Source organism: Triticum aestivum, chromosome 7D, assembly GCF_018294505.1.
Source record: "Triticum aestivum cultivar Chinese Spring chromosome 7D, IWGSC CS RefSeq v2.1, whole genome shotgun sequence".
In the NCBI taxonomy this organism is placed as follows: domain Eukaryota; kingdom Viridiplantae; phylum Streptophyta; class Magnoliopsida; order Poales; family Poaceae; genus Triticum; species Triticum aestivum.
In genome coordinates, this window is record NC_057814.1 from 81,249,255 (window position 1) to 81,275,341 (window position 26,087).

Genomic DNA, 26,087 nt, shown 5'->3' on the forward strand with positions numbered 1-26,087 from the left:
GTCAGTCAGAATGTTCAGTAACCAGTGAGTCACGAGCATAACGCTGGGCATTGCTCGAACAAACAAGTCGCTCGCAGGACCATTGTGGTGCCATGATCAACCCATGCAGCTACAGCAAACAAACACACTTACAAGAACTTTTTAGAGGGCAAACACACCACCAAAGGCAGCCCAGCTGCATTGGGCATGGAGCAGCAACCATAGCGGTTAAAAAACCGTCCATGTTCCATCCACAGGTTCCGACACAAATGGGGTTCTCAACTTCCGACACTACAACAACAGTCATGGGCCAATGAATGAATGTCAGGTTAAGGTACAACAGCATGCTAACGATTACCCAGTTCTGGCCCTGAACAAAAGAATCAACCAATGACTGATGTCTCTTCAATGGGCGAGCTTCTTGGCCCGCCCGCTGGAAGGCTGCCCGGGGTCTTTCGCTCCAGGAGCATCGGGCTTTCGAGCCCACACGGGGGCTCGGTCAGGCTCGTAGCAGTAATCATAGAAGATCTCCTCTCCTGAACCGATCCGCTCTTTGGCAAATATGCCCACCCTGTGATCGCCTGCTACCATGATGACCTTGGCATAACAATTCGGGTCAGGGGAGTGGTTGGCAAACTTCAGCTTGTCGCCCATTCTGAAGGCATCCAGAACAAACTGCACATAGTAGAGTAAGGCAACAGCGGTTGGATCAGATGTAAAATGCAGGGGGGCTTTGAATGAAGAGTTGGGAAGGAGAATAACTTGAAAGAAATGAGCTATATCTAGTGATCAGTCCAGCATATAACCCTGAATGTTGAAAAGACTGTAAATGGTAACATTGTATACCCACCTCATTATTCAGGTTGAAAAGGAAGGACGAATTCTCACGGTCATATATCTTTCCACGCTTATCTGCTTCCTTGTGAGAGATAAGCTCCCCAGTGTACTCGCCAAGATATTCATGCTTGCTAACAGTATTCTGAAGATCATGGAAAAGATAAATAAGATGAGTTAAAGGGAAAGAACGATGGACAAGATGGAAGGAGCAATTTTACCTTGAGAAATGCTCCCCAGCCAGAAACATCAGATCTTCCAAGTAAGACCTGAAAACAAAGTAATGACTATTCAATACCATGAACAGAACATTTTGTTCAAAACAGAACCAGGCATTATAATGGACAGCATGTATTTTACCAGCTATTCGATGTGTTGTGTCACAACATCAAGTCCAACAAGAACATTAAAATGGCCGTCGTGTACAACAATTCGGCTTTGCAATTCATAGTCATTATCACAACTAAGATGTTGCCTCGATATCTATTAATCCCTTCTTAGTTTTTTATAAGGGGTGGCGATGCTGGCATTGCCCTGTTCTATTTTTCCTTGATTTCAGAAGAAAAATGATGTGCCCTGCTTAAATTGATGGTAAAATAATCTCTTAAGAGAACGCCCAATTTAAATCAAATCATATCCTAATTGGTTCATAACTGGCTCGGAACTAACCATAAACAAGAGCCATTGCTCAGAAGTTTTAAATTATTGCTATATCAATACCAGCCTCGACAGTAATGAGAACTAACTCAAAGAGATGTAGACACTTAAATCATGTTTAAATCACATCTAGCAGTTCAGGTATCTAAGCCTGCAGTTCTGCACACAAAGAATCTGTAGTTCTTATCTTTATTCTGTTATAGATGACAGTGCCAACCACAGAAATCATCAAATCAAGTATCGACTCGAAGAAATATAACCAAGATGTCCACAACATGTGATAAGCTGAAGTGTAAAAAGTTTACCCTTTGTTGTTGTTTAAGAAGTAGCTTCATGTTCCGGCATTCATAATTATCGCCTCTTTGGCTGGGAACTCCCAATGAACCATCACCACACCTGTAGGTTAGAAATGGAACAGTTTAATGCACTGATGATTTATTCTGCAATACTTAAAGATGAGACAACAACATTTCAAGCTTGAACAGTTTGCAAACCATGACTCAACATTAATAAAATTGTGCCTTGCAACTTAACGGGTTTGGGTAAAACACCCATTGTGAATTTTGAACTACTCTGGTACAAGTGAGATTGTAGAAGTGTAAAGAACAAAATGCACAGGTCCTGGTGGTGCAATTAACTACAAAGCCGTTCAAAGATTGATCTGATTTTGCAAATACATACCCTACCCAGCAGTTTCTGCACACGTCAGGATCACATTCCCTGTCAGCAGCAAAGCATGGACACTGGCGACTGCGACACTGGCTCTTTGCACAATGACAACCTCGAAAACGATTCTTGCACATTTTCGGACACCTGAAATGCAAAGGGAATAAACTTTCAGTTTCTCGCTCCAATTGCTACATTATGACAGCAGGATTAGTTACAAAATTGTTTGTCTGTTTTTATGTGTTTTTATAGTTTTTATTTTTCCATTCACAACTGAGATTTCTCAAACTAAGCAATAACAACAAAGTATCCAGGACCACATAAATTAGTCTGATTTCATTCTCTAATGATAGTTAATCCATGTACTATGCATCTTTAAAAATCTCTTTTTGAATCCAATACTAGCTTCGATATTGTCTAAAAAGAGTCCAGGCATGCTAACAAGTAACGGGAAAGCAATTCAGCACTGAGGTATTCAATCATTCTACTAAACAATTCAATGGAATATGAAATCAAACTATATCTCTAGATATACAGTAGTTTTTAGCAATTGTAGTAGTGTCCAGAAGGACAAGCATTCTTAGTTCACATGTAACAGGATTAGTCCAAGCAAAAAATATATAACAGCAAATGAAAAGGTAAGTTAATCTGTGGAAGAGGACGGTTATAGTCAATAACTAGAATAGCTCCATAGAAAACAGACACCAAAATACATATACTTCAGTTGCATAGAACTTTTGCTATAATAGTGCAAGTTGTTGTAAAGGAAAATAATCAACTCACCCACAGTATTTCTCACAGCATGTCCCATTTACAAGACATGGACACTGTTTCCCACATGATGATTGACAACCACATGGGTTATATTGCCGACAAGGCTGATCCTTCCTTTCTGTAATCCTTTTCCTTATAAAATGGTAGCCTGCAGATTTCCAGGTGTACTTCAAACGACGAACTCTACCTCGCCTTCTAATAAACCGTGATCTCACACGCAACTCATGTCCCTGAGATGTTGACATTGGCAGCACTAAAATAAGAAACTAGCTGGGTGAAAATAAAAAATAACATAGAGGGGCAGAATGAACCATGCCTTTATATATCCTTTGACGAGAGAATCACCCCTGCTAAGAGTTCCAGATGCGCTGCTGTTTTCAATATAACTCATATACTGAAAAACATCGCTGCATGTTTTCATTCCACAGAGAAGGTTCCGAGCAATTAAACAACTGCATGAAAGAAAACCCATGAATTCAGTGTGGCTATTAATTTTGGGAAACAGGGTAAACTTACGGCTATAATAATGATAAAAGGAGAGCAGCGATTTGGCTCCCAGATTAATGTGCTCCCACTGTGAGCAGCAACAATTCAAAAAAGACACATGAAAGTGTCATACCCTCCCAATTTTCATGGAAAAACGAGTATTTTTTTAACCTTGAAAAAAAATGCCTAAAAATATAAGTGGTGATGGGATCCTTGCAGTTCACATTTTAAACTTTAACCATTTATATAGGTAGTATATACCTTGACACTATGAAGATAATGACATTAGTGGAAAAATTATGTCATTAGTGGAAAATCTGTTTGTAATATATAGTTTTGAGGGGATGGCCGCAACTTTTAGTCAAAGAAAGTTCATAAACATTTCCTCCCCCAGCATTTTTTCAATCCCTGGTACTCCGCACTTGTAAGATGGTGAGAAAACAGCATGCAAACGGAAATGATGGGAATACTGTATGTAAAGGAATGAATTGTCTACTCAGTGAGGAACCATAGTCAAAGTCTTCCGAGTGGCAGAGTTTAAAATAATTCACATATAACCTTTACTCAGTTCAGAAAAATGTTTACAGGTTATGTAAAGCCACACAGAAAAGATCACCTGACTGGATGCATAATAATACTGTAGTAAGCAACACATAAACAAGTGCAAGGTAATGAAACCACTGATATAGATGGTCATCAGGAGAAGGGTCCAACCTGTTCCTTCCAAAAATCTCCAAACCTTTCACTAGAAGCCCTTGCTCAATCACCTTCCAGGATCTACATTTATTTTCTTGCCTGCATATATTCTCCTCAACATCTTCTATCATCGAACTATCATGGCCATCTGTTGCTGAATGTTCGTTCTTAGTTTCCTCTGTTGAATCATTACGATCTTCCCCTGAAGCTAAACTATTCTCCATTTGAGGCGCGTCCTTCTTCCGAGAACTTCTTGTGCTTGGAGAATTCTGTTGTGGGGATGCAACTGAATCCTTGTGCCCATTTCGTGTATCAGATCTAAGCTTCATGTCCCTTGGCCAGAGACATCCACCAGAATTAGAATCTGATGGTGCCACTTCTCTATGTCCTTTTTTCACACTCATAAGAATCCGCTCGGCAATTCTTCTATTAGTACTTTTCCTGATTCCACCTTTTGGGCTAATTTTGACTTTTGATTGACAAGATGATTGTTGTGGAGATTTAGTACTCGTTGGATGTCCTTCTGAGTCGCTGCTTTCTGAGGCAACCCTTTGGGTTGAAGAGCCTTCACTTTGTTGGGATTTCGCTTTCTTACCACTAGAACCCTGTTTTTTCTTATTTGAGCTTAACTGGTTCCTTGTATTATCAGATGAGTGAGTTGGCTCCTCTATGTCAAGCATGTCAGAATCAACTGTGGTAGTAGCATCTGGTTTAGGAGCCTGAAAAAATGTGGTTTGTAAAACAATGTCAATGCAAGTCACATGCTTATGTTTCAAAATTCAAATTGTCAAACAAGACAAGCCAATTTTCAGAAGTCATACACCATAAAATACAAACCAGTTTATAGCAATGAATACCACATGGTATACCATCATCCAGGCTGTTCCAAGGTGGTTGCTTTTCTGTCTGTATGAGAAGGCACAAATTAGAATACCTCCCAATTTTGGAAATAACTCTTGAACTTCAAAACTTACAGGAAATACTAAATCTTGAGAACACCCATGTAGTTTGCAATCAAAAACCTGCCAATATCAAGATGGACAGAATATTCATCAGCAAACCAGAGGCATTACAGAAAGCATATGATGGTTAACAGATGAACGTACTAGACATCGGCGACAAAAGAGATTGTCAAAGGAATCCAATGCTGCATCCAAATCTTTATCACGGTAGAGATCTTCCACTTTGGCATTAGGTACAGAAACCTTTTTAAGAGAACCCTCAGTTTTCTCCCCATTTAGGATCTCATATCTGGCCTGTAAAATAGGGCTATATGTGTTAATTGTCAATATTGAAAATGTGAACTGGAAAAGGAAAAGCCCAAATGGCCAAAATGTTATTGAGATTATGTGAATGATTATGAACAGAAAACTAGCCTTTATATCACCAGCTGCCCTATCAAAACATCGAGCTAGGGTTTCCAGCACTGCATCAGACATGCCACATTCTTGAATTGTCATCCTAACATAGAGTAGCAGAGGAACATAATTAATGACATCGTCATCAAATCACCCATTGAGAAGAAGGGGTATAGCAGAAGCCTAAATCTATTTTTGGTCTATCCAGGTTAAAGAAGGTGTGTAAACTCATCAACAGACTACGCAGAATATAGTTGGACAACATAAACACCACATTAAAGTTCCTTGAAGAGTACGCTAGAAACAAAGCATGCAGCCCATTTTAAGTAACATAAGCCTACTTTTCTGGAAGTCCAAGCTAGTCTAGTCCGATTATGCAAACCAATTAAACATTTTGCAGTCTCACCTTAGGTAGAAAGGAAGAAGAAAGACACAAAAGTGGTATTGAATTATCGAAGTTCTTTATTAGACGAAAATAAAGTGAAGCAATGCAGGCCACAATAATTACTTAGTGATACTTCGTATTCATATTAGTTAAATACTCCCTCTGTTCACTTTTATAAGACGTTTTAGACAGTTCAGACAGCACCCAAAACAGTTCAGTGCCAGCTGTCTGAAATGTATTATAAAAAAGAATGGAGGAAGTACTTTACAACTCTTGATGTACCCCCGCCTAATCCCTTTTCGGTGGTGTGTTTCCAATTTTGCCAAGACCAAGGATTTCCAGCGCAGAGTGCCCGCAAAGATTTTGGTCATTTTACCGTCACGCACACCCCAGCTCTTTGTTCACATCATCTGATAACTGCACCATCGCCCAGCTCTCGTATCATAACGCGCTATCTTGCGAAAATTGCAAACAGATTCGCTCCTGTTTTTTCTCTCTTGATCTCACACATCAACCTTGCGCACTACTGCTGTCCTGCATGTATTTATCGTGGATAAAGGAGGAACGAGAGAAGATAACGGGCATGTGTTCTGGGTGTATTTAGTACGGCCATAGATTGTGGAGATCAATGGGTTAAGAGCCGATTAGAGATTAGTGAGAGGACTAGACACGAAAACTAATCATTTGACTTCCTGATGTGCCTCCTTAATAGGAATTTCAACAGGAAAAAAAACACACACCACATAAATAGGAACGGATGGAGTATTATGTTTCAAGAAAGAAAAAACGAGACAATCCTTTAACTTAAAAGTAAATTGTGCACAACCGTATTTTTTTCAGGAAACTATTAATTGCTTATGTATCCTAAAACCATAAGCTGCTTGTATCCTAATGTAGCGTGGTTCCCGTACGAAAATAGAAATACAACAAATGTATTGCTTCAAAGAAAAGTAAGTGAGGTAGCATTTATTTGAGGAACTGTGATATTAAAACTAGCCCATCTGTGAATCACAAATAAGTGCAGAAGTTAAGCCAAAGCTAAGGCAAAATAATGCAAAAGAAAACAAAGGAATGCCCCAAGTTGTTTACCGAATAAGACAGTCTTCAGAAACTTTGAACTCCTTTTTCTCCTCTTCATCCTCAACAGCTTCATCCTCACTATCACTGCAAATTAAAGCTTCACCACAATTTGCATCATAGTAAATCCTTCGTCGACCAAGTACAGATTGGTCTTCTGTCATCCTCTGGTTCCTGCATGAAACCCCGAGAAAACTTTTGTCTCAAGAAACCCTACGACACCTTACTGAAGGAAACTCATTTGCACGCAGCAGGGGTATGGGGAGGTCGAGAAGTGCATGTGGTTATAAACAGACCTGTCCAAAAATGTCCATGTTGTATAAGGCGGAATTTTTGGTGCTTCTGGTAGTTTAATTGGCCTAGTGACATTCTTTGCAGCTAGATTTCCACCCAACATAACAGTTGACGCGGCATAGGAGCTTTCTTCGTCAGAACTGACACCATCTTCGTCAGCAGGGGATACTACAATACGAGGCCCAGAAGAGAGTACATCGTCTTGCCTACTTGTCAGCAGATTCGAGTCAGTGCTATTTGATGTATTTCTTTGCCAGATTTTTGAAGAATTGCCAGTGCCTTGTGTAACGGGGCTGAGCTTTATCTTGTTATCCTCTATCCTATTCTGGAAAAAGAATATAACAATCAGAAGAAAGAAAAGAACAACATGAACATCTGATAAAAAAAAGTAGTGAGAGAAATACAGAATGTGTGATCTCAAAGCACCTTAATGTAAGTAAAACGATCTGCTGTAACTTTCTTCTTCAACGAGTCAATAACACGTAAAACGTGTCGGGAGGCCTCACTTCTTTCTTCTTCTGACATATTAGCCTTACTATCTTGAGTAAACCTAGACATGTAGTAACTTTAGCATAACAAGCATAATACAAACTCATATCACAGCTGTATGATTGAAGGGTAAAAATATTGAAGCCAGAAGACAACCAACTTTAGAGTGCCACTAATTAGTTCGTCTCAAAATTTTCAGGCATAATGTTAGGCATAAAATGGCGTCGTGATTACAAACTGTAAGCGCATAATGATACTGTACACCATAGAGAACAGACAAATTACTACAAATCTACAATAAATAGGCACCATCGTCCAGTTTACTGTTAGTCATGCATAAGCGTCCAGTTTAGGGTACTATCCCCAGATGACTGCACTCGAAAATAAATGAAGCAGTTCTTCAGTAACGGAAAGGGCAGACCATGACAAAAACACAACGGGTGGCTCGTGAATGCTCCTAGTAGAAGGGAGAAACGCAGTATAAAACGCACGAACTCAGACTCCGCCCGTTTCAGGCCGTCAGAGCGTAACCACGCGGCGCTCAGCCCTCGCCGCATTCCGCGTCGCCGCGCCATGGACGGATCTATAAGGTGCGCGCGGCGGCGGCCTGTTTCGGGGCGGAAGCAGCCGCCGCGTGACCGGAAGGAAGGGCATACCTGAGAGCCAATGTCGGCGGTCGCGGACGCGGCGGAGACGGGCCGAGTCGGGGCGGGAGCCGCGGCGGCGGCGGAGGGGCGGGCCGGGGAGGAGGCGTCGGCGGCGACGCCTGGCTGCGGGGGTGCGGCGGCGGCTCTAGGGCAGAGCGGAGGAGGAGGGGGAGGCTCGCGGTGGCCGCATTGGGTGGGAATGGCGGATCGTGGTCGTGGGGGCTGGGCAGGGTAGGTCAGACTCGGAGCAGGGAGATAGGTCACGAGAGGGGGGAGAGGAGGGGAGGGGATTAGTTTTTGAAATGCGGGGAGGGAGGGGGAAGAGAAGGTGGTGGTGCGGGACAGCGCCGAGGGAAACCTGGGGGGAAAGCAGGTGGGCTTTGATGACCCGGTCAGATCACTCGCCGCCCGGCGTGGATAATTGCTATCTTCGCACCCTCTCTCCACTAAAAATCGTTTTCTTAGCAAAACAAAATATGTTGAGGAAATGCATACTCTCTTCATTTCATGACGTAGTGCTTATAATTTTTGAAAGCCAAGCTTTGTTGACGTTGATCAAGTTAATATTATAAGATAAGATCCGTAAAGAATGTAGTTACTATCACTAGGGGTTGGAGCTAGGGCGCGCCTATGGCCCACTGCATCTGTCGGGCTTGGGTGTTTCAATTTTATCTAAGAACCTTAAGGGGCTGTTTGGATCGTTATCCTCACATGCCCAGCCAAAATTATGGGGTTGGCCTTGCATGGTGTAGGCGTTTGGGTAGCTGCCAATTATTTGGTGCGTCATGCCCAGCCCAACTATGCTAGTTCAATCCGACGATAAATTTTTGGCGAGATGCGGGCGCCAGAATTGACCGCTAATTAATTGGCGTGCCCGCAGTTGGCAGGGCTGACCCCGGGGGCAATCCAAACAGGCCCTAAGATCATTAATTGGGTCCCTAATCACATTTTGGTTATGCACATTTGCTTACAACATTGGCGGAGAATGAAAATGTGGCTTTAACGCGATGACATGTAACAAGCAACAAAGAAGAAATCATTGAGATAGTAGATTTATAAATAACGTCAATGTAGTAATGAAAACATTTTCATCGTTTTTTCGCAATAAAAAAACTTCCCTTGTATATTCGAAACTGCGGATCAATGGACATTTGAGCCATACTTCATCGACATATGAGGACAAGTCGAGAACCAACCAACACTCTTGTGTACTTCTTTAGCTAGGAAGGATGAGAAGTGTCATTCGGCACCTCACCAAGTTACCCTACACGCGAGAACATATCTGCACCGCCCAAAGAAACCAAAGTGCCACTCATCATTTTAGAAAGGCTGGAATAAGAAGTGTAATGAATCGTCAACAAATGCAGAGAGATTTATTGGTAATACTAATTTTAAATCAAGTTCATGCTATCAGATAAGTGTTTCAAAAAGCAGGGAAGACTATAAAAGTAGTTGAACTATCAACTATGACAAATAAATCTAACAATATTGTGTTAACTTAGTCATAGTGATTGCTCTTTAATTCTTTACTGGTTATGGAGATAATAGTAGAAGGCTTACTGCTGATAAAACTAGTTACCAGTTGTGATGTGAGATAATTAGTGGAAATATCAATGTTTTAATAAGCACCTAGCCATAAATAAGTTTTCACAAGTGTCTGTATGAGACCGGGTAGGCTACACTGGCATAAATAAAAAATTCTAACGTGTTCATCCCGGGAACTCTTGCAAGTAATTACATCTCGACACGTAGCGCAACGGAAGAGTGTCGATGTTGCGTGCCGATGTCGATGTAGTTGTACTCCTCCTCCTCTCTATCCCACATACAACTCCTCACGGATCCCATGAACCATTCGTACAAGCGCCGCATGTGTAGTACCTCCAAGGTGTCCACACATACAAGGACTAGAACATCACGCGGCCGGTGTGCTAGCTCCGAAGGCGTGATCTGGGTCGAGGGAGTGCGGCGGCTAGGGTTTGTGTCTCACACACGCATTAGATTAACCCTAATCCTGCCCACCCTTCACTTTATATAGACCTCGTGATGGGCTTCTACCTTAGAAGCCCATTAGCACTATATACCCAATAAATGATGGATCACATCCAAACTTTGTTTCAGGCCCCTTAAGTGCGTGACCCTATAGGTTCACGTATATTTGCACATGCACGAGTCCACTGCTCGACCAATCATCGGTAGCGGCCTCTAGCAGGATGTGTCGACTCCCAAATACACGTAAAGATCGTACTGGGCGAACCTTTCACAATATTATATACATGTTCCCTTTGCCTCGCGATATTGATTAAGCTCAAGGTGAGAATATGTCATCCTTGTTAATAGCTCGAGCCTCTTTCTCGATTTCCATGACTGTAATCCCTGAAAGACAGTTAGCACTTAAACGAGAGTATGGCCATATATTTTCTGGATCCGATCACTAGAGTGTCCAAGAGATACTCCCATTGTATTGAGGGGGCAAATCTCATCTTGATCGACCATATCTTGCAGCATGTTGCGAGGCAAACTCGAAAACTACCTTTGTGACTACATAGTAATGGTGTAGACTTTGATAGTCCCTAAGTAAGCCCTTACACATCCCATGCACATGTGAAGATCTCAGGTCTAAGGAATCATCACATTGTGGGAGACCAATTGACGGCATAGAAGGATACAATGCTCTCACAATGTCTTATGGTGAGTCAGTCCAACCCCATGTTCTCCAACATGTGTGTAACATTACTGGTGGACATCTCCATGTCAATGATCCGTGAAACATGATCATCCATCAATACGTGTTCTATTCGTTAACTCATATGCATCTCTCTCATATGCTTGGCTAGGGACTTCTTTAGAATAACATCATAGAGATAATGGGTTTCACACATGAATCACATATTCATTAATCAATATCATGCTATTTTATTCAAGGGATGGAATAACAAGTATTCATAAACATATGGAAATATCATCATCTCTGTGATTGCCTAGGGATATTTCCAATAGTGTCACCTTAGGATTGATCATAATCACCACAAATGCACCTAGATGGCCTAGCAGCCGACTATGTTCTTCGGTCGATGGGAGGCCCGACTTCCGGGTTGAGCATCATGGCGTGCAAGCCAAGGCCCCCCTCAGGATAAGGTCAGTTAAATATTATGTAAACCCTAGCTCTTGCCCCCTTTATAAGGCGAGGCTAGGGGTAGGTTGATGACATCTGTTCCAATAGCTCAGACCTCGGTAGCATTCACCATCCTCAATCTGTAATCCCCTCACACAAGGCGTTCCCACCATTGATCCAAAACAAAGTAGGAGTAGGGTATCACCTCAACCATGAGGCCCTGAACCTGGGTAAAAACCCCATGTGCAATCCCCTCTGATACCTCCGGTTATGCTCTCCACCCTATCAAGGACACTGACGGTTTCATGCACCTTCAGCCCGCTTTGTGGGTTTTGGATGATTAATGACAAAATGGTGAAGGGACTAATATGTTTGTAAGTATGCACAGGTGAAAGTCCCTGAGGATTTGATTTAACAAGTGGGTGATGACCCCTAAAATATGTTGTGAGAACACTGAAGTCTTCGGAATATCATATGAAGAATTGAAGCTTGAAGAATAGTGTTTCTTTGTTAGTTTCTTTTATTTTTCATTGAGTCATAGGGCAAATATACTATTTAACAGGGGAGGGGGGCGAAGTGAAGTAAGATTGAAGCCTCCATGTGTATGCCCAATCATAACCTATTACTTCAGTGAGTGAAGACTTGGAAATCTCCTTCCAAGTGAGCCTTTTAGCTCAAGTGTTGAAGTTTAGTCTTTGGGACACTTGGTTTCAATTCCTCGCTAAGGAGTTGGATGACTTGCCCTCCAAAACAGTCCAGGTGCATCAGTGTTGAAAATCCGACCGGTGCCATGTGTTGGTTTCTGGATGGGCGCAGTGGGTCTCCAACTAGGCCGTAGAACTATGCCAACATTTTGAACTTGGGCAAACAAATCTTTGTGTTTTCGCTAAGCTTATGGGTTGCAATTCCTCGAACACTTTACTCTCTGTATTTTACCATGTTTCAAAGAATTCTTATCCCTCCGCCTTTCGTGAAGACTTCCCGAGTACTTTCATTCTGTTGCTTTAAACTTCTATTAAGTTTCAGCACTCGTCAAAGAATTCCATTCGCATGCTAGTTGTGTTTGCTTGCTCTGTCGCTTAGTTTTCATTTCCTCTTGCTTGCTCATGCTTACTTTACTTAGTCATTTTGCTTTGCATGCCTTTAAGTTTAGCTATCTAGCATGTTAGTTTTCTTCATTACTTGTTTACTAGTTCTGTTTTACCTTGTTTCTTCTAAGAACTTGTTGCTTTTGAAGAATTTGTTAAAAGCTCCCATTCACTCGCCCCCTCCCCCGGTCGATTACTTTGATCCCATAGTTTTATTCTAAAACTCACCTTCTAATTTCCATACAATATTAGTTTCACATTTTAGCTATTTTATGGACTTCATATTGAGTGTGTAAAACACCTAATTTTATTTACTTCTTATTTCAAACTAAAAGTTTCTATATTCCTTTTTTCATCACTTCAAAATGTAGTTACTTATTTTGCTTTGGGTGGATGGGTGGGGGGTGGGGTAGGAATTTGTAAAAAAACAAATTGTTGGTTCCATTGTCTATCTCGAATTCCATAAAGTATAGAGTTGTAATCCTTTTCCAGCAAATAAAGCTCGGTATATTACATACCTTGTACGCACTTTTTATACCAACATATATGTTTGCACCTTTACATGATTAAAAAAATTATTAAATTTGGATGTCGTAATTTGGCTTCATTTTGCAGTACAAACACATACTGCTCTATCCTATGCTGAGTTTGAGTCAAATTATAGTTATATCATACTGTAATTTAAATTTTATGATGAGTTTGGCCCAATTACAGTTTAGAGGAAGCCAAACTATTATGTGAGGATATCTTCTATCTCATATTGTATTTACTAACTAAAGGCATCAACGGAGCTCCACGCTAATCCTGGGAAATCTGATGAAAATAACCATCTGATCTCAGCTGCGTAGATAAGATCTGACAAAGCACCGGATCGTGTTCACAGGAGTCATAGAGACACAACCTTGCATTATATCTCACCCGTACTCGAATATGTCACTCTACACAATTGTGTTGTGGCATGTGGCAAGGCACCCTATGGCGGCACGCCCAGCGCATCGTTTGTCTCAAATACTTGGATGTGATTTCTATTTCTCACATTCTATTCATAAATCGTTCATGGTTTGGTCGTCGCCCCTGGGTCAGGACCAGGTGGCAGGGGTAATAGGTTTCGGTTTCATCCTTTTTTTGCCAGGGAATCAAGTTGAGGAAGAACGTCCATTAGCTCACCAAATCTCCCATGCGCACCCCTCCTCCTGAACTCATCCGGCCTTCGTCGCTCCATCACCCCATCCCCATGCATCTGTATGTTGTTCCTTACGGACGCTCTTCTGCCGTGTCTACTGCTCTTCCGCCCTCTCAATTTCAATCTCCCATCCATGGTGGAACTGATCTGAGGAAATTTACGATCGAATCGAGGTTGTGTGGCCCACTCATCCTAATATGCTTATCTCTACAAGATTTGGATCTACATTTCGTGTTCTGATCATGCTACAAACTAGCATCATTTTTTGGTCCCATAGATGAACCTGGTCCACAATGGTTGAGGAGTCAGGAGGCGTAATCATGGCAATTAAATTTCTTTTTTTTTTCAAAAAGGATTAGATCTATTATAAAGATTCACCGGAAGTACAAATCATCTCAAGCATAATAAAAATTACATTAAGGTTCATGAACCACCAAACGACCATTGTCGCCGCCAGAACGAGCCACCGACGCGCCGCTGCCGCCGCTCCTTTACTGGAGCCGGCTTGACCTTGTCGATGACAGCCGGGAAGTCTTAATGCATGAGCCCCTAAAGACTAGCACCCTGGAGCCGCAATCGTTGCCGTTGAATCCTTGAAGAAATATATTGTGGTGTTGTGCACGGGGTTGGGGATGTTAAGAGTTAACCTTGCTGTATAGGGGTTCATCATGTTTATTTTGTCGCGTCAGTTCATTCTTGCATGTAATTGAGTTTTCATAGACTACGTTTCAATTATTTTTTGAGTTTCATAGACGTGAGGCTGCGGTACGTGTGTGTGCCGTTGCATGACCAAGCCGCATAGCTGTTAGTTTAGGCTCAGATGTGGACCGAATATTCAACTAGGAAGGATGGTGTTGGCCGAATCGTGTAGGTTAACCCGTCGAAGCCGCTGATGTTTACTATATAATTTATGTTTTTATACGGTGGCCACACGCTATGTAACAACCATAGTGATCATGCCAAAAGTTTTTCATACTTATGACATTTCTCTTTGTTGTAGATATATGCAGTTTGTGATTCATTTTTTGTAACTCTTCTGCAGCATGGGCCTGCTTACCATATCTCATACTCCCCTCCGACCCAAAATAAGTGTCTTAATCTTATTACAACTTTGTACTAAAGTTAGTAAAAAGTAAGACACTTGTTTTGGAACAGAGTGAGTACATTGCATATTTTGTTCTAGCTTCTGTGAGTGATGAAAAATATTGGGTTTTACCACTTTTAACGAACTTCACATTAAATTAATAGACTACCTATTGATTATATGTTAGTTCATCCAACATACCTTATCACTCATGTATATTATGTTGCTTCCCATAGTTGTTTGCTGCACCGAAATAGCCTATTCCCAAGGCAATATAATTTACCATGTCTGTACAAACCTCACCACGTCGAAACAAAGCATCGAAGCTCTCTTTATAGCATGCCGATACATGATCAAATCATAGAAGAAACATAACATTGCTCCGATATATGAAAGGCAGCTGTTTTGTGTAGCTTGCCCAATATCTACAGGTGTGTTCATGCATTCTTTGTTTTTTTTATGCATTGATCTTCATGAATTATGTTATTTACGCAGAATTGATATTGTTTAGTTTAGTGCGCCCTGATGCTAGACTTAATAAAATCTGTCATGTAGCAGATTATATATAAAGATATACTAGGTACAACACTGTAATTATGTAGTTGTAGTTGGTCGGTGATCATTCATAGGGATGTTTTGACTTATACCTGCATGTTATTTCATCTTGTAATTCTGCTTTAAGCTACTTCTAAAGATTAGAGTACCTCTCAATAGAAAAAAAAAGTTGCCATGATACAATGACGGGACTTGAACTATATGAAAGGGCAAGAGAGAGCATAAGTAACAAGAACGCATTTATGTAGCGTGTGGCCATTTTTTTCATGCTAAATAAGACAATTGCAAAGATAACTCATGTTCTTGCTTTCCTTGGTACTAATAACGCAGATTACAGAAATTAGGCTTCTTCTGTATCATCAAGACTAGGCGTTTTTTTTTACTGAAAGCCTAACTATATCCTCCAACTTGTTGCACTCAATGTACATGCTTGAGTGTACTTAAAATTTTCAACTACATATTGCACTCATTGACCAATGTGACGCAAGACATAATTGGATCATTTGATCTAGAGAGCACAAATTAACATGCGCACCACCATACAACATTTGTTTATGCGAAAGTTCAACTTAGATGAAGTTTATAATACATCCGAATTGATGACAACATATCTAACGTTATGTACCGGATGACATCCGAATTGATGAAGCTGTGATGTCGCCTGATTTTTATTTGACCTCTTTGATCTTTTGGAATTGCTCTCTCATTTGTGAGTTCCCATGACTCATATATATTAACTGAATACCCCATGCCAAATAATCATGTGTGAGAACGCCAAATTTTAAGACATGACAATGCAATGTAGGAATAAGAACAGCATATGATTGGAATGCATGCACTATTGATTCCAACAATATACCTTAACAGAACAATTTTTTAGCTGAAACCTTCATATTTTGTAGGGAAGGTGAAACCTTTGGATGGTTCATAGGAAATGAGCACATAATTTAACGGAACAGTAAGAGAAATATGGAGAGAACTAGAGGGGGATCCTAAAGACCAGAGTCCATAAAAATGTCTATGAAACCAAACATTCCACAGAGGCCCTAAAATTATTTGATCCCTTTGGTGCTTACATACGTGAAGAAAGGTCCAGAGTGATGTCCAGAATGTTGCAACTATTTAACATTTACTCTTACTATTTTTTAAGTACTCATTTTTTATAAAAATATTGATTTTAGTTCAAATTTACATGTGTGCTTACTTGGTTGGCATTTATGCTTTTTTATATAGTTCAAGTATCACACAATATAATATAACAAATGAAATAAAAAAATTGTTGAACAAGCTTGGCACATACTACTAACTTGCTAAAATAATGGTGAATATGTTATCAAGGGGTTATGATCTTTGTATGTTAAATAACTAGCCAGCAGTTGCACGGGCTGACGATTAGTTTTACTAGTTAGTGACATCGGTGGTGATGTTATTGCAAGCAAGGATTGGTTCACACAGAACACCAATTGAATTGGATTGGCACCGATTACGACCGGAACATGCATACATCTTTTATTTCAAATTTAAAACCTTGTCCATTATAATTATGCCCCATGACTCGATGAAATTTGAATTGTTTATGTTTGTTCTGTATTATACAAAAAAATGCTTTTAGGTTACTATAAATTGTTTCTGCAAAAGTGACCCAATGCCATTTTAGAGGCCGCTGTCATGTTTGTCTCACCGAGCTAGTGGCAACACAAATATAATTTACCTAGCGCAAATATATATAACTAGGCTCATCTTCTCAATGAGTTTCCTTAACTTTTCTTTACTGATTGATTCTGTAGATGTGTAATCGAAAGCTGAAATAATTGCAACGCTTTTCTCTCTTACATATAGTAGATGTGACTCAAGATATAATTGCACAAGTGTCTTAACCAGTACAATGCAGCTCCAGGATTCTCAAAATAATTGCTCAGATGTTACCTTGGTAACGCAGCTCCAAGCTTTTCAAATTCTGATTACATGAGAACTGGAATACAAAGAGCGCGATATATGCTTTCCAATTTTGTACTTGAAATGAATTTGTTTCTAAAAAATCTTTGCTGAATGAATTAACATGCACAATGAATACAAGAATGAACAGATCGCCCGACACTACCGAACAAAATTTGCCGGACCACAAAAGGGTTACAAATACAACTCAAAATTTTGCGGGGCCACAGAACAAAACTAGGTACAACTTGAGGCTGTGCAAGCAAGGCATCCCTTTGCTTTTTCTTTCTTTTTGACAAGGCCTATCCATAGCCAAAGGAACAGATCCAGATCGCCGTAAGAAGCTGTCGACCTGGATCCAAATCATCAACCTAGATATCTAGTTAGGTGGGAGTGTCGGAGGCAGCCGCTCCTCATTCCTCAAGGAAGCAGCGAAAAACCCGACTGTTCTCTCCAGGGCAGTATACTATTGGTATAGCTACTCTACATATGTCTACCTACATACAGCTACTACATGTAGTAGCTGCTGGCCTGTTCTTTGCTCTTCCTCCTTGATCCGCCGTCGCCATACTGGTCGTGCCACTGAATAAGTTCCCTCATGTTTTCGGAGTCAAGTGGCACGCTAGCGCACACCTATGCAGCAAATCATGCAACGTGGTTATCACATGGTCAATAAGCAAGCAGTAACAAACATACCTATTGCCAGCAAGTTTTCAAACAACTAGTGCTTTGATCCTCACCTGATCATGGGCCGATTTGAAATCGTCCATTCTAAGAGGCCGGATGTCGTCAGCTGTAAGCAGCGCAGGCTCAGGCCTACCTTCGATTATCGCCAGACTCTTCTCCTGTACAAAAACAAAAACAGTATGAATTCAGCCACACCGGTGTGTGTGTGTGTGTGTGTGTGTGTGTGTTGCCTGTATGTTGATCTCTATTCAAACCTTTTGTTCTCTCTCTAGGAGATCGTGAATGGGCCGCCCTGCTGCTGTCACACAGAGATTCTGGGGGAAATTAAGGGGAAGGTCAATGAGAATTCGGCTTTGGCAGTACAATGTCACTGCTCAAGAGCATAAGAGAGTCACACCAACACCAACACCAACATCAACATACCTTCAAGTCACTTCCTGAATATCCATCAGTCATACTGGCAACTGACTCAAGACTCACATCTTCTGCCAACGCTTCTTTGGACAGTATCAGCTTCAAAATCCTCTCTCTATTCGGCGCATTAGGAAGGTTCACCATTAATCTGCCAACACCGGTCAGATCAGCGCCTGATAAGAGCTAATGAGGACACCAAGATTTGTCATGTAGTATAGGGAGATAGATGCTACCTGCGAGGTAACCTTCTAATGACCGCCTCATCAAGATCATAGGGCCTGTTGGTGGCTGCAAGAACCACTACACGTTCGTCATCTTTAGTAAGCAACCCCTCCCAATTCACCATAAATTCATTTTTCATCCTTCGCGTGGTTTCTGGCTCTTCTCGATTTTGCCTCTTTCCTAGCATGCTGTCAACCTGTGAAAAAAAGAAATACAGAAGAGGATGTGAGCATAATTAATAAACCATGCATAAAAGAAAATGATTATTATAGACTTGATTGCTCACCTCATCAAGGAATATTACAGCAGGAGATAGTTTACTTGCCAAAGAGAAAATGGCCTTTACATATTTCTCTCCTTCCCCAAACCACTGAAAACAAGACGACAGAAAAATGCACCAGCTTTAACAGGCCGGAAAGCGCACACAAGAGCAGGGGCAGCCAATTTGTTATTTTGATTCAACTAACATACCTTTGACGCGATGCTTGACATGGATACGTTCATAAAGCTTGCACCTGATTCTGTGGCTACTGCTTTTGCGAGCATTGTTTTACCGGTGCCGGGAGGTCCAAAGAGCAATATTCCCTTCGCAGGCTGCCAACATGAAAGGGATTCAATGCAGTGACTCATTAACCTTCACAAATTTATTTTTCATGTAAAACAATATCCAGCTAGCTGTACATATACTTCTTTTATCTCCCCATTTCCCAATATAAAAAAATGGCAGGCACAGTTCTGATTATTTAAAAAACAATGCCACAGCAACAGAACCCTGAGTCTTTACATCAAGCATCCTAGCTAACTGCTAGTTACTGCAGTTATATTGGTGAGCAAATAATTAAAATTCTGCATATCTTGTTTTGGCCAATAAAGTAACCATAGATATTAATCATGTTGGAAGGCAACCGGATTTATAATTTTAAAATTGTTGTACGGCCTATCCACTAACAGAGCTGCCCTTAGCTGAATGTACATGATCGAGTACCTTTAATAGCTGCCCCTTGCTGAACAATTCAGGTCTTTTTAGAGGAGTTATAATCAATTCCTTTAACGTGTCTTTTACACACTCCAGGGCTCCGATATCGTCAAAGGTTACTCCAATTTCATGGGGTGCAATAACATTCGACAGAAGGCTTCTCTCAAACTCATTCTCTGTGACCACGTCCTGAAAATAAAATAAAATAAAAACCTAGATGAATTTAAGCATCTTAGACTTTTAAATAGCTCGCTAGATATAGGGGCGGAGGACACCTTCAGTGCTTTCTTTGAGCTACTACTGGCCATGCTCTCGCTCTGTATACGTTCGAGTCCATGCTTCAGACTGTAAGCACAAAGCTAACTTGGTATTCCACAAAAACACCTAATTCAAGTTTATTTTGATATGTAATACTCGTAGGACATTAGCATAGTCTATTTACCTTTCTGTTGGAAGTACAGGTTTGGCATCCATATTGGGTTTATCGTGCTCAAGGTGATAAGAAATCCCATAACCAACAACTTTATCCACATCTGAAAATCGGAAAATCATAAGTTTTCAGTAAACATGTCTATAGAACTGAAAATAAAATACTAACAGTTGGTCCATGACTGACAATGGAAGAACCAACTTACCATCATGAGTCAGTAGTCGGTCCGTAATTGGCAATTCTTCAACATCGTGGCATTCAATTTCACATTGGGTCAGAAACTGCATTATAAAACAATGTAAGAATCATATAATAATTATCCAAAGTATCACTACCGAAGTTCATTAATAATTGAAGGTACCAAATGCTACCATTCTAGCAATTGTTGTTCCACCTCTATAGGTGCTTTCTTTTGATACATTGATTGATTGCAAGGGAATACTACTTGAAGGGCATAAAACATGTAAATCATTAAAAGCAATATATAGTCAAGTAGAGCACCATAAAATTCTTTTCAGAATTGCTTTTGTGCAAGGAGCGCTATACATATAACCATATAAGTTCACATTTCAATCATATAGCAAGTTAGAAATGAAACCATGCAATTAAGTTTTCTCGATCAAACACTGCTACATATGTACTTCCAGGGTCGCACAAAAAAATTCCCGTCACCTTCTACAGAGACTCCTTGTTGCAGCTTACCTTGCGAATACTAAGAACATTGGCTTTAGCTCTAAGGCTTTCAGCATCAAGTCTTATTTGTTGGTTCAAATATGATAGCTGTGCTTTGTCCTAAGAAAAAACACGAATCTCTAGATTAGACAAAGTACCATCTGCAAGCTAATGGTTAACAGAAGTTTTTTGAATATGTCACCAGGGGGGAGGAATCCCGCCTGTATGTTGATCTCTATTCAAAGAAATGGAGCCGGTTTATATGGGAAACCAGATAAAACCGTGACATTACCTTCGGAGGTTCGATGTAAATTCTGTTAGGGAAAAGCTTAGTTAGATGCTTTATTGAGTAATCATTGTTTCTTTCTTGCAATTTACTTCCAGAAGACCCCTGCATTTTTCATAGCATTAGTTAGAGTAGCTCTCAAGCATTCTACACCATGCCTACAAACTCTAATATAAATAAGTATTAATTTTTACCAATAAAGAGTTAATAAGGGCCTGGGCGTCATTACCAAGCGCCGGAAAAGATAATCCTTTTGGAGGTGACTATAAAATAGACCAGCGTCAGCAATCTCGAAGGTAAAAAATAAGTACAAAAAAACAGTGTTACATATATTCAACAGAACGATACAAAGCTGACAAGAAGAGAGGAGCCGAGGGGAATGAATATTTGCTGCATGTTAACTAGTGAATTCAGAATCCACCGGTGGCAAGAGTTGTCTTAGGTTTAGTCTCATGTGCCACAATGTTACTCAAACCACATATTAGCTAGTGAAATATTAAAAAGAGTTGTCTTAGGTTTAGTCTCATGTGACAAAAAGATTTGTCTTAGGTGTTTGTCCTTGAGAGTTGAGCTAGCCTAGTGATCTCGGCTATCCTACGTTTCACTCACCCCTGTTCCGATCGTTTTTAAAATATAGGTGTGCCAACCTATCTAAGCAATCTTTCCTATTCTACCTAAAAAACCTTGTGCTTTAGCAGAACACCAAATTGTAATGGACTGCTGTGTAGTACTATACCTTATCTATAAATGTGTCAACCTATCTAATCAATCTTCCCTACCTAAAAAACACCCGATATCACGGCATCTTAATCCTTGTGCTAAATTTCAATTTACTTCCTAAAGGGGACTGTGTAGTATACCTTATCTATCTGGCTGGTTGCCCAAGTGTAAGAAGCAATTATTAGAACACCAGGTGGAAGTTCCTTCCCTAGTGATTCATGTGATTCTGGACTTCTGGTCAGCGTTCTCTCTAAATCCTTAACGAACACAATCAAAGTGCTACTTTTGCTTTCTTCCGAAATGACCTGAAAGGCAATGGAAACAATGTTGCTGCAGGCTATAGAAGGTTAAATTTCACATAAATATGATCACCCAAAACAGTAGGTACCTGATTTAACTCGTCTGTACCAAATTGTTTATCACTAGAAGAGCTTGGGAGAAGTTCATTAACTAGAGAAATGTCAAACAGTTAATCACAAATCAGAGTAGGCAACCAAAATGACCATTGCACAGCAAGTTCAGACTAACCAGGGCAAAAGAAGCCATGATGTTTGTCGCACAAACCCCCAAGATCATTACCACCCGGAATCGGCTTGTCAAATCTAACTCCAACTTTACGGAAACTACTGACATTGTTTTCGAAGGCAAGCATCACTCTGCCCCGACAACCATTACTTGGCCCCCTGCGAATAAGCCAAATTTACGATGTAAAATTCCAAAGGAAATTATCTTGCTAACATAATCATGCGATCAGCAGGGCTAACATACTCATGTAACAAATATGACCAAAAAGCACAAAGAACAAAGGAGATCCAGGATGCACAAATATTATGTCAAAGTGAAACAGAAACACAAGGCTACAAAGCTACCTGTGCATAAATGTGTGAAAGGGAGGTTTTGTAATTGGGCCAATATACTTTACCCTACTCCCTGCACAACAAAGAGTATATATAAAGGCTTCACTAAAGGTTATGGTAACATTTAAGCTGATAAACAATATAAAAAAAGGGTACCAAAACCTTTTCCAAAAGTTACACCATTGGGCGATTCTGGAACCTTGGTACATCTGGCCTGAACATAATTTTATTTCTCAGATAATGCATAAATTGCTTCGGCATTCACAGAGTACAAGTTGCTTAGTTACTATGTTTGGATTGATATTGAAATGGAAACTCATGGATAACTTACAGCAGGAAGCAGAAGAGAATCAACAATGAGAAGTCTGGCACCAAACTTCTTTGCAAGGGCCTTTACAATTGTTTCCTGATAAATTTCGGTCCCTAGAAAAGCATATTTGTGCAAATATAGTTAACTACTCCCTGGACAAGCAAGCATTAGAAAATTGCCACCTCCTGGTCCTGTGGCCTTAGTAAATATCAAAAACGGAGAAGAGAAATGCTGAAAAATACCAGATGAACTAGATAACAGAATTCGCTGGTTTAGAGACGAAATTCCCCATAAACTTCTGATGAACCTTTTCCCCCTGTGTTCCATGTGTATGGATGCAGTTGTCAAGAGTTTGCTCTTTGTATTCTCACTGCATAAAAAAAAGGAAAGATGGTTTGATGAATAATGAGAGGAAAGGTGATTCAAACAAACATTTTTGTAAACAATTTTCTTTGCCTAAATATATATAAGTTAAACAACTTGAGCACCAAAAGTATACAGAAAAGGGAGACCTTGCTTTGCCCTCAGCTTTGTGGGATGCAAATAAACAGAATAGTGCAAAATGTTTCATTCACATGGCATAGCATGCAGAGAAAAGTGTTTAAGTAACGGATAGCTGTTGAAACAAATGAGCTAAACACAAGTAGCATATTAATTACCTAAGATAGTAGGGGAAATTGTCAAGAGTAACTTGAATAGCATCTGGACAAAGAATTCCTCGTTTCAATCCATCCTTAAAAGTTTGAGATACTCCCTGGTTATTCTCTCCAGCTGATACAGAGATCGGCGCTTCATTGCCATTTAAAAGATACTGGAAAATCTGGCAGCAGGTTAAGGCTAACTCCCCTTGATTTCAGAGAATAGTCAAACTAACAAATCTGGTAGCTTTTACTTATCATTGTCGGAGTAGCATATAATCAATGAAATATATGGAAGCAGGACAGAGGACAGACAGGGGTAAAGTAAAGTGTAGCAACAAAACATGATAAGAAATGGATACGTAGGCATTCTTGTAATGTGAAATGATAACTTCATCCCCATCGGCAAGGGGAGTTGTGGTGCCCTTGATGATGTTCCTACGATTTACTTGAACCCACCCCTGTTCTCCTGTGACATCTAATAGACACTGGCCCGATTCCTGGGAGAACAAAGCAAAGCAGCACAATGTTTACGCAAAAAAAGTCGAATAGTCAACAAAGCAAGGAACGGTAGCAAGGTTAACAGTATGTACCTCAAGGTGCCGCAACATGCATAGAGTCGCGCTATTGAAACTGATAGGACATGGACGGTCACTGATGGTGAGATGAGGAATCTGCAATCAGATAGTGATCGTTGGTATCTATCAGGTAGTGATTAAGGTGATTCGCGAACATGCACAGATGATAATAAAGAAGGAATGCACTAGAGTCAACAGTTAAGAAGAAACCAATGCATTTCACATTTCTGTAATGTATTTCACATTTGAGATGCTGAAATTCACATTTCTGTAATGCATTTCACATTTCACATTCCTGTGATGCATTTCATGTTTGAGATGCTGAAATTCTCACAGAGGTGTTGAGAACAAAATTTGCAAGACTAGACAAAACGGCCTGCAATGCAACTCTAAGTTGCATCTTCAAGCTAAGAAAAATTTCATTTCACCACGAGTTGACTAACACTTGACCTTTCTGTGAGTGGTTGGTTAATTCTGAATCAGGCATGATGGTCGTTGATATTCCCCAACAAATTCAGACACCAACAACTTTTAACACCCGCAAGACAAATTCTACATGAACAATGCCTACAAAATTGAACTGCAATCATCAAGACCAGGGGAAATCTTGTAACTTGGTCTAAAAACAGGGGGGAAATCTTGATTCTTGAAGACCAGCAGATGCTAGATTAGATATCTGCAGCCAGACAGCATCAAGAATGAACGCAAGCGAGCTCTAAAATGAACGCCAAGAATCACCAAGAAACAGAGCATTCGCCCCCAACGAGCTCTAAAATGGAGTCATGACGATAATCTTGAAGAGAATGGAGAACCAATGAGTCAGCAACCCCAATTCACGCACCTCCGAGAACTGTGACAGCAGCCTCGCCCACGGCCCCGGGTTGGGCGGCTGCCTCGCTTGCGACCCCGTCGCCGCCGCAGCCAGCCTGTTCTGCGCGGCCAATGACGCGAGCGCCTTGCACGCCTCCTCCTCCACAGCACGCCTCGAGCTCGTCGTCGCCTTCTCCGCCGCCGCCGCCGCGGCGACGGGCGCCTTCTCCTGGGGTTTGTCCGCCTCCGCCTTCTCCTTCTCCTTCCCCTTCCCCGTCGCGTCCGCCTGCGAAGCGAGGTCGGGTCAACCCGAGGCGCCCAAGGTCCAAACTGACACCGAATTCTCGCGCTGCTGGATTGGAGGGGCCAGTCCGGCCAGAGTCACCTTGGAGCGCTTGATGGGAGAGGCGGAGGACGGGGGCTGCGGCGGCGACGACGACGACGCGCGCTTCCCGCCGCCCTTTCCCCGTCCGCTGCCGTCGGCGGAACTACGGGGAGTGTCCACCATGGCGGTCGCCGGAGGCGAGGGGCGCTCTTTCTCTTTCCGGAAAGGAAACGGAACGGAAAACCGAACTCTCGGTGGATTTCTGTTATTTTACACGAGAAAATAACTGGTGAGTCAGCGAGGAGGAGACTTTATTCTATAAGCGGTGAGGGGAGAGCTAGCTTCCGTTTTTTTTTTCTATTGCAGTGCACACACCACGTGAAAGTAACAAGCCAGTACATGTGTTGGCGGTTTTTGGTACCGGATTACCAGTTGCAGTTTCAAACCACTGGATTTCAAACTATCCTGATAATATGACCCATGCTGTAACCGGCAATTTAGTCGTGTCTTAATGGAATACAAGTGCTCCATGTAAAAAGAAAGAATATATTAATATCAAGTACTCCCTTCGTTTTCAAATATAAGTCTTTTCTCTCCCTTCTTTTTCTCCTTCTGTTCGTGGTCGCGAAGGTGAAACGGTATATTTTGCAGGAGCGAGTGATTTTGGTCAAAATCGGAGCGGCGGGCCTCTGAATTGTGGGAGGGAATTTTACGTGGGAGCCAAAACGAGCTGAATTGTCTTTAAGTTTCCAATACAGATTTGGTGTCCAGCCAAACACCTGCATTGCTGCCAGCAGAATACCAATTCAGTTTTCATGACTTCAATGAAGACATCCAAACACAGTGTAAGTCTGATAGTACAA

At 41.0% G+C, this 26,087-nt stretch overlaps 2 protein-coding genes across 2 annotated transcripts; both read right to left on the reverse strand.

The window, feature by feature from the left end:
* Positions 1 to 110: 110 nt before the first annotated feature.
* LOC123164379 (histone-lysine N-methyltransferase EZ1) lies at positions 111 to 8,623 on the reverse strand. Its single transcript, XM_044581818.1, has 16 exons — positions 8,352 to 8,623; positions 7,633 to 7,756; positions 7,209 to 7,531; positions 6,925 to 7,086; positions 5,469 to 5,553; positions 5,199 to 5,348; positions 5,067 to 5,114; positions 4,930 to 4,998; positions 4,111 to 4,811; positions 3,227 to 3,362; positions 2,920 to 3,140; positions 2,152 to 2,283; positions 1,776 to 1,866; positions 1,035 to 1,082; positions 830 to 958; positions 111 to 654 (listed from the first exon to the last, which is right to left on the reverse strand). Exons 2-16 carry the CDS (start codon positions 7,729 to 7,731, stop codon positions 385 to 387), a joined length of 2,664 nt encoding a protein of 887 aa, XP_044437753.1. The 5' UTR covers positions 7,732 to 7,756; positions 8,352 to 8,623; the 3' UTR covers positions 111 to 384.
* An 8,976-nt stretch (positions 8,624 to 17,599) lies between these two features.
* LOC123164381 (uncharacterized) lies at positions 17,600 to 25,522 on the reverse strand. The gene is made up of 26 exons (XM_044581821.1): positions 25,285 to 25,522; positions 24,931 to 25,185; positions 24,105 to 24,185; positions 23,874 to 24,011; positions 23,533 to 23,693; positions 23,116 to 23,243; positions 22,895 to 22,986; positions 22,726 to 22,777; positions 22,576 to 22,636; positions 22,235 to 22,389; positions 22,095 to 22,156; positions 21,847 to 22,011; positions 21,181 to 21,249; positions 20,993 to 21,091; positions 20,731 to 20,820; positions 20,234 to 20,309; positions 20,041 to 20,131; positions 19,874 to 19,943; positions 19,608 to 19,787; positions 19,094 to 19,216; positions 18,909 to 18,992; positions 18,634 to 18,818; positions 18,410 to 18,548; positions 18,241 to 18,300; positions 18,040 to 18,144; positions 17,600 to 17,932 (listed from the first exon to the last, which is right to left on the reverse strand). Exons 1-26 carry the CDS (start codon positions 25,405 to 25,407, stop codon positions 17,810 to 17,812), a joined length of 2,967 nt encoding a protein of 988 aa, XP_044437756.1. The 5' UTR covers positions 25,408 to 25,522; the 3' UTR covers positions 17,600 to 17,809.
* Between the last annotated feature and the right edge of the window lie 565 nt (positions 25,523 to 26,087).

Coding starts and splice junctions, on each gene's coding strand:
- LOC123164379 (XM_044581818.1), bottom strand. CDS start 7,731: ATGTCAGAAGAAGAAAGAAGTGAGGCCTCCCGACACGTTTTACGTGTT. Junction 3,363..4,110: donor GAGATTTTTGGAAGGAACAG/GTTGGACCCTTC, acceptor TCTTTCATGCAG/TTGTTTAATTGCTCGGAACC. Junction 1,867..2,151: donor TGCAGAAACTGCTGGGTAGG/GTATGTATTTGC, acceptor TCTAACCTACAG/GTGTGGTGATGGTTCATTGG.
- LOC123164381 (XM_044581821.1), bottom strand. CDS start 25,407: ATGGTGGACACTCCCCGTAGTTCCGCCGACGGCAGCGGACGGGGAAAG. Junction 22,390..22,575: donor TTTCACACATTTATGCACAG/GTAGCTTTGTAG, acceptor GCTTATTCGCAG/GGGGCCAAGTAATGGTTGTC. Junction 18,993..19,093: donor TGTCAAGCATCGCGTCAAAG/GTATGTTAGTTG, acceptor TCTTGTTTTCAG/TGGTTTGGGGAAGGAGAGAA.